This window comes from Humulus lupulus, chromosome 2 (assembly GCF_963169125.1).
Source record: "Humulus lupulus chromosome 2, drHumLupu1.1, whole genome shotgun sequence".
Lineage (NCBI taxonomy): Eukaryota > Viridiplantae > Streptophyta > Magnoliopsida > Rosales > Cannabaceae > Humulus > Humulus lupulus.
The window spans coordinates 202,999,193-203,007,293 of NC_084794.1; the positions used below are offsets into that span (position 1 = coordinate 202,999,193).

At 33.5% G+C, this 8,101-nt stretch overlaps 1 protein-coding gene across 7 annotated transcripts; it reads right to left on the reverse strand.

The window, feature by feature from the left end:
- Positions 1-3,605: 3,605 nt before the first annotated feature.
- On the reverse strand, positions 3,606-7,778 carry LOC133818894 (guanine nucleotide exchange factor SPIKE 1-like). 7 transcript variants are annotated; one of them, XM_062251995.1, is made up of 7 exons: positions 7,435-7,778; positions 6,727-6,791; positions 6,194-6,304; positions 5,803-5,985; positions 4,970-5,113; positions 4,549-4,722; positions 3,606-3,925 (listed from the first exon to the last, which is right to left on the reverse strand). In XM_062251995.1, exons 4-7 carry the CDS (start codon positions 5,827-5,829, stop codon positions 3,812-3,814), a joined length of 459 nt encoding a protein of 152 aa, XP_062107979.1. In that variant the 5' UTR covers positions 5,830-5,985; positions 6,194-6,304; positions 6,727-6,791; positions 7,435-7,778; the 3' UTR covers positions 3,606-3,811. The 7 variants fall into 7 exon arrangements, 5 of the variants coding, with proteins under 5 accessions (XP_062107979.1, XP_062107978.1, XP_062107981.1 ...); XR_009886156.1 differs by lacking the exons at positions 6,727-6,791; positions 7,435-7,778 and adding an exon at positions 4,230-4,330 and having other exon boundaries at positions 6,194-6,720; XR_009886155.1 differs by lacking the exons at positions 6,727-6,791; positions 7,435-7,778 and adding an exon at positions 4,230-4,330 and having other exon boundaries at positions 3,606-3,933; positions 6,194-6,720.
- Positions 7,779-8,101: the final 323 nt, after the last annotated feature.

Consider the following 8,101-nt stretch of genomic DNA (forward strand, 5'->3'; position numbering starts at 1 on the left):
GTGCTCTAAACATTGAGGGGTTACCAAAAATGAAAAATGTTCTTCTTGTTGATGGGCTAAATGCTAACTTAATTAGCATAAGCCAAATTTGTGACCAAGGTTTTCTTGTTAATTTTTTGCATGATGACTATAATGTTGTAAATCAAAGAGGTGACATTGTTCTTAAAGGTTCTCCCTCTTTGCATAATTGTTACACACTCACACAAAAATTCACATGTCATGCATCATCATCTAGTTTTAATAATATTGATTTGTCGCATGAAAAACTTGGACATATAAATTTCAAAAATTTGAAAAATATTGCTAATGCATGTCTCATTCGTGTTATACCCAAGCTAGATAAATAATCACCTAGTAAGTGTGAATCATGTCAATTGGGAAAAGAGTTGAAAGTTTCACATAAAGCTCTATCTGATATTAATACTTCAAATGTGTTTGAATTATTGCATATGGATCTCATGGGTTCTATACAGGTTGAAGGTATTAATGGTAAGAGATACATTTTTGTCTGTGTGGATGATTTTTTTTAGATTTACTTGGGTAGATTTTTTAAGAGAAAAATCAGACACATTTGAAGCTTTTAAAACTCTTTGTACAAGACTAAGAGTTGAAAAAAAAATTGCAACATTGGAAAAATTGTAAGAATACGAAGTGATCATGGTAAGGAGTTTGAAAATTCAGTTTATGATGAATATTGAAAATCTTTTGGAATTTTGCATGAATTTTCTGCACCCAAAATCCTTGAACAAAATGGGGTAGTGGAACAGAGTTATGCTAAATAGCAAAAAACTCACAAAGAAATTATGGTCTGAAGCAATTAACACTGCTTGCTACACAGTTAATCGTGTTTTTCTGCGTCCAGGTACAAATAAAACTCTTTTTGAGATCTGGAAAGGTAGAAAACCCAATGTCAATTATTTTCATGTCTTTGGGTGCCTTTGTTATATTCTTAGAGATCGTGAGAATCTGGGAAAATTTGATGCCAAAAGCGATTTGGGAGTTTTTCTTGGTTATTTCAATATAGTAGGGCCAATCGTGTTTATAACATGAGAATCCAAACTTTTATGGAATCTACTAATGTGGTTGTTGATTATCTAAAAGATTTTTCTGAGTACTCCCATGAGGAGAAAATTGACAGGTTCATTGATATTCAACGACAAAAAGGGATACCAGATCTGACAGAAGATCGTTCAGAGGCGACAACAGTTGCTGATGATGTATCAGACACAAATTTTGTCGTGCCAGAAACTGAACGAACAGAGAAGGAAATTCCAATTAATTTTTCTAACTCCATTAAAAAAGAACCCTCGGCCAAAGTATAAAAGGATCACCATTCTGATCTCATTTTGGGAAATCTTGAAGAGAGTATGGTCACTCAAAAGAGGTATGTAAACTTGGTTCAATTTGTTTGCTTCACTTTTACATTTGAACCAAAATACGTGAAGAAAGCCTTAAATGATGAATCATGGATTAATGCTATGCAAGAAGAGCTAGATCAATTCAGAAGGAATGAGGTATGGATTCTTGTCCCTAGACCGAGTCATACCAATGTTATAGGAACAAAGTAGATATTTAAAAACAAAAGTGATAAATTTGGCACCATAATAAGAAGTAAAGCTAGACTAGTTGCACAATGGTACACTCAAGTTGAAGGAATTGATTTTGATGAGACATTTGCCCCTGTTGCAAGACTTGAATCCATAAGATTATTGCTAGCTATTTCATGTGTTCTTGGTTTTAAATTATTCCAAATGGATGTCAAATCTGCATTTTTAAATGGATTCTTGAATGAGGAAGCTTATGTGGAGCAACTCAAAGGGTTTGGGGACCCTCACTATCCTAATCATATTTTTAAACTACAAAAAGCTTTGTATGGGTTGAAACAAGCCCCACGGACTTGGTATGAGAGATTATATCATTTTTTGGTCTCAAAGGGGTACAAGAGAGGGGGAGTAGACAAAACATGTTTTATAAAAAATGTTGATACTAATATTATGATAGGTCCAATATATGTTGATGATATAGTGTTTGGTTCTTCTAATGACTCTCTAGTGCAGGAATTTGTGAAACAAATATAGGAAGAGTTTGAGATTAGCATGGTGGGAGAGCTCAATTTTTTCTTAGGGCTCCAAGTTAAGAAGTCAAACGAGGGAATTTTCATTTCACAAAGCAAGTATGCTAGAAATTTGGTAAAGAGATTTGGGCTCGATGCATCTAAACCTGCTAAAACTCATGTGGGAACCACTGTCAAACTATCTAAAGATGAGAATGGGAAGAAAGTTGATCCAACTCTTTACAGGAGTATGATTGGGAGTCTCCTATACTTAACTGCTAGTCACCCAGACATCAGTTACAGTGTTGGAGTGTGTGCTCGCTTCCAAGGGAACCCCATGGAGTCTCATGTGATTGTTGTAAAAAGAATTATTCGTTATATCAATAATACTCTTGATTTAGGCATTTGGTACTCCAAAGAAACAAAATATAACCTTGTGTGTTATAGTGATGCAGATTGGGCAGGAAACACTGATGACCGATGGTTGTTTTTACTTCGGAAACAATTTGGTCTCCTGGCATAGTAAGAAACAAAACTCCATCTCCTTGTCAACAGCTGAAGCCGAGTACAAAGCTACTGGAAGCTGTTGTAGTAAACTTTTGTAGATGAAACAAATGTTGGCTGACTATGGGCTTAACCTTAAAACTTTAACCATTTTTTGTGATATTACAAGTGCTATTAATATCTCCAAAAATCATGTTCAATACTCCCGCACCAAACATATTTACATTCTGTAACGACCCAAGTATCTATGAAACTTACGTCATTAAACCTACTAGACATAAGCACAACTTTGAAAAGAACATACATAAGAAAATTCATAACTTTATTGAAAACTTTAAAGAAACAATATTTGTAATACATAAATGAGCTCATATTTTTAAAATAAAACATAACTTTAAATAAAATTGTTTACAAAGCTACATGCGGAAAAATACATAAAAACATAATTTTAAAGAGACTAAAAGAAACGTTGTCCCTGAATCAACACGCAGCCCATCCACTCCATTCACCTCCATACACACACCAAGCTTCCAAGAGCCTCTGCATCTATTTTCCTGCATCGTACTAAAAGAAAAGAAGCACTACTACAAAAAAGGTTTTTTAGGACTAGCATTGCGAGTCCTAAACAAGTTTTTAGGACTCGCAGGGCGCGAGTCCTCTATTTGAGAGCCTTAAAAACTAAGGTTTTTAGGACTCACGTTGCAAGTCCTAAAAGAATGTCCGCGAGTCCTAAAAGATCTTGCTGAGTGCCTTTAAGTAAGGTTTTTAGGACTCGCGCTGCGAGTCCTAAAAAATGTCCGCGAGTCCTAAGAGATCTTGCTGAGTGCCTTTAAGTAAGGTTTTTAGGACTCGCACTGCGAGTCCTAAAAAATGCCCGCGAGTCCTAAAAGATCTTGCTGAGTGCCTTTAAGTAAGGTTTTTAGGACTCTCTTTGGGTGCCCTTAAAAGTTATAATTTTAATTTTTTAAAAATTTATTTATTGTTATTTTAAATTAAAAATTATGATTTAAATAAAACATTTATACAAATTAATCTAAAAATTTATAGATTAAAATAACAAAACTTATTAAAATTATAATCGTCTTGACCTTAAAAAATATGTAACTAGATTTACAAAGTAAATAATTAACCATTCAAATAAAAATCATTTACTCTAATAAAAATTACAAATATAATAAAACACTAAATTCATTGTCAAACAACATATATTTCTTCTTCTTGTCCTTGTAATCAGTTTTGTGCAACATGAACAAGTTATAAGTATACTCGAGTATTCTTATACGAGTTGTTCAACTTTATCTTGTATTTCTCAAGTTTATGTTGAAGTGACTTGAGTGCAGCAGCTGTTGTGCTCTTTCTCTCTAGTTCCTGAAACACTAAAAGTTGTAGCTCTTTATTAAGAAAATGCACACAAAATGATACAATATACAACAATTCATTTTGGAACAACAAATTCAACAAACCCAAATTATTTAAGAGAAAATCCTAAATGCATTATAAATTATGAATACATAATAATATTGTACTGATGATGAAAAGGCACTAAAAACTAAATTTTGACATAACTTTACAAGGAAACATATAAAGTTGCATTAAAACTATACTCGACTGACTAACAAAAAATAATGACCTTTGTCCTTGAAAGAGATCATGTAAAAATTAAAATATTTACCTCAAATTTATGAAGCAGTTTTATCTGCTAAGTAGAACCCTAACTTTGAAAGTGTACCACAACAATAACATCAAAATTGGTTAAATCCTTTATGCCAAAACCTGCAACAACACCAGTGAAGTTCTTTTATTTTCTGAAACTAACGCTTTTTCAGCTTTTATTATTGTTTTTTACTATGTTCGTTTTCTATTTCAAGCTATATTTTAGAATACTAAGATCGTCCCTTGATCTCTAATCTTTGTATTTTTTTCCCATGATTAATACAAAGAAGTTTCTTTTCAAAAAAAATATTAATATGATAATAATAAAGTAAACATACCAGTTTTTGCCTCAATAATGGGTGCAAAGATTCTCTAAGAGCCTGAGCAGAAGCTCCAATTCTAGAAGATTGTGCCTGAGCTAGAGCCTCTCTCAATGAATATGGCTTGCTAGGAGAACTTAACTGAGAATTTACTATTTGCCACAAATATCCATTTTCAGGTGTTCCCTGAGGCTGCATGAGTGGGATTCAACATTAGCGTTATACGTAAAAATGAGTAGCTTCTTACAACTCATGTATCAGGGATTTGGACAATGCACAAAACTACTTAGAAAAAGTAACTAGTACCTACTGTTTGACAATATAAGGATGAACAGATGACCTCAAAACAATCAGTAAGTAATTAAAAAAAAACATTATTGATAGACAAAACACTGGAAGCATCGATTTCTTGATTTAAGACCACAATAAATTAACTCACTCTGACTTCTTGTCTTGATGCCTCAGACAGATAATTGTTGATTTCCGGAGAAAGTCTATCAGAGTACTTAGGGGAAGCAGGTGCATCCCCAACAGGACTACGAGAACTAGAACCCATAAGCATGCCATCAGCAGACCTTCTGTGCTGTAAAAATGAATAATAGAAAATCAGTGTCACAGGCAATGGCAAAAGAAAGAGTGAGAATCAACAATAGCTAAATTACTTACATTGTTAACTTACTTCTCCTATTATTAGAATATTACTTTTACCAAACATGAATAATATATAAAAATATAGCATCCATTCTAATACCATGGTTAAAGGGTATACTTCTGGAAACCTTCTATGCAATAAATGGCTCCATAGTAACAAGTTTTTCCTTTATCATTCTTAGCCAAATGATTAACATTCTTATATTGCATAAAGCCCAAAAGAGGTAATCATGACCAAAAAATTAAACACAAGGAAACAAATGACAGAGAGGACAAAACTCTAAAGATGTGCACATCCAAGTTCAATTGACCCTCCCTTTGAATCAACTCAAGAACTAAGCAAAACCAAAATGTTTGTTTACATGCAAAGAATGTTTACATTCTGAGATCAGAAAGTTATATCATTTGAGGGCCCCACTTTGGTGCATTTTTCCATAATTTAAGCTACCACGTCAATTTTATAAAAACTTGTAAACTTGACAACCATTCAAAATAAGATAGCAAATAAATAAAAAGATTATATGTATGCATGGTTTATACTTTATAGAACCCAAACAAGTAAACTAAATGACACCAACAGTCAATCACAAGATCAAAGAGGTAAGGGAAATATCAAGGAACCTCAAAAAGACTTAGGCATTCCTCCATGAGTTTGAAAAATAATCTAGTCCTTGCAATGCTCCGCTACCATGCCTTCACAAGTGATGCATCATCAAGATTGCGCACAATTTGCAAAATAACTATGAGAACTTCACGCTTTTCAACAACATTAAGGTTGTAAAAAACAGGCATCTCATCCAAAATCTGCATAGACCACATCACTAATTAGTGAACTAATTGGAGATAGAACTTTGATAATTATACTCTATCATAACATAAATCATTTACTGTTCAATAGAGAAATATTAGCTTGAGCAGTTACAATCTAAGAATATCATTGTGAAATACATAGTTGTTTATATGCAGCATTCCCTCATAAAGGCAAAAATAAAGCTTCGATGGCACCATTTACCTGGCCAATAAGAGGAAAATACAGTTGCGCAATATATAGTTTATCTTCAGGCTTCTGGTATCGAGCATCAAATTCATTCTTGCACATAAGGACCACCAGAATTCTAGGAGTCTACACAGACATGCTTATATGATTACAAATTACAACAGAAATAAAAATATGTAACTGCATCTCACATGAAACTTATTACACTACAAGGGTACATAAACAAGCCAGGGTCAAAGGATGATTCTTACTATGTTTGTTTTCTGTTTCAAGCTATATTTTAGCTTACTGAGATCGTCCATTGATCTCTAATCTTTGTATTTTTTCCCATGATTAATACAAAGAATTTTCTTTTAAAAAAAAAAAAAAAAGATAGCATATATAGAGTCCTAGCTACCCATATTAACAAATAGTTGTTCAATTAGACAAATCATCAAACAGCTGGAGTGCAATACCAAAATGAAGCAATATATAAAAATTGGTTTTCACTACCTATAATTTGATTAATACAACTTATAAAATGATCAAAAGAAAAGATGTGTAGATACTAGTGATATCCAGCTAGTGGAGCAAACTTGAGACCAACTCGAAGAAACTCTCCATTTAAGCACTCCTGCATATGTATAGTATAGCATATATATATATATAGACAGTATATACACATAAGTAGCTACCATGTTATATACTAAGAAAAAGCTCAATATAATAAAGAGAGGCCACGAAAGAGCTATATAATTATAAATATATATTATATTTAATCATCTAACAATAATAATAACAAAAGGCAGTAGTAATTTGAGCACACAAAAACTAGAATCACTCATAGTTTCATTAAATCATATTCTGTAGTTTCTTTGCATCAATTTCTCAAACACTTGAAGAGCATCAACCATTAGTTTAAGAGATCCATATGCCCTGGTTTCCTTACACTACTTTCCAGCTCAAGACAAAAACCATCCAAACGATAATATCAGAAACAAACCCGAAAATTTCCTAGAGTTACAAGAAAATTTTAAGATAAACAAGCAAAAATTTAAATCCCAAATCACAGCCACCAAGCCAACGAATCCCAAATCTCAAAATACACCAAGCCAAATAATTGGAATACATCAAAGCCTCCAAACAACTTCATACAAAACCTTACAAAACATAATATATAGGCATTATAAATCTATGCATATATATAATATTTATACATATATTTCTCAAATCTATATACATATGGAAAAAAAAATTGTTAAAGAAAGCATACTTACAGCAGAGACCACCGTCGCGACCCCTGCGAGGCCACCGCTCCACCAGCTGTGACAAATTAAGGGGCATACCTCAGATTGTTCAATGCCCCAACAGTCATTTAGTTGTCCAAAAGTAGAGCCTGGAGGCTTTTGCTCGCGGCGGAGAACGGGCCACCAAGCCCCAACCAGCCCCTGCGTTGTCGAGCCCAGACCCGAGACCCCCCCACCCGCCGTCGAGCCCAGCCCTCGAGCCACCAGTCGTTGCTGTCGAGCCCAGCCCCGAGCCCCCTGCCGCCGAATAGCCCGACCCCCTTGCCACTGTTGACCACCATTCCCCGAGCCCCTGCCGTTGTCGTTCGGGCCTAGAAGAAAAAATGGGATAGAGAGAGGGAGAAAGGAAAGTATCGGGTGGGAGAAAGGGCTTTGGGTATATGTATATATTTTTTATTTTATAAATAAAAATCAGATTATATTATTTAGATAAAAAAATGTGATTATAAAACTCCCAATTTTATACTCCTAATACTATAAAAAATAATTTTAAAAATCACAACTATACAAATTCTTTTCAAACTTATAATAATTGTTATTTAAAATTTAAATTGCTATTTAATTTAAATACTAGGTAAAAGTGCACTTTAGTTAACTTTATTTTAAAAATATATTAATTAATTTTTATTAATATATT

Bases quoted from the DNA above. Each gene is read 5' to 3' on its own strand.
- LOC133818894 (XM_062251994.1), bottom strand. From the start codon at position 5,829: ATGGAGGAATGCCTAAGTCTTTTTGAG. The intron at 5,114-5,802 runs GTTCCTTGATAT...TCATTTTTACAG, and splicing joins AATGCCTAAGTCTTTTTGAG to CACAGAAGGTCTGCTGATGG. The intron at 4,723-4,969 runs GTGAGTTAATTT...CCACTCATGCAG, and splicing joins CATCAAGACAAGAAGTCAGA to CCTCAGGGAACACCTGAAAA.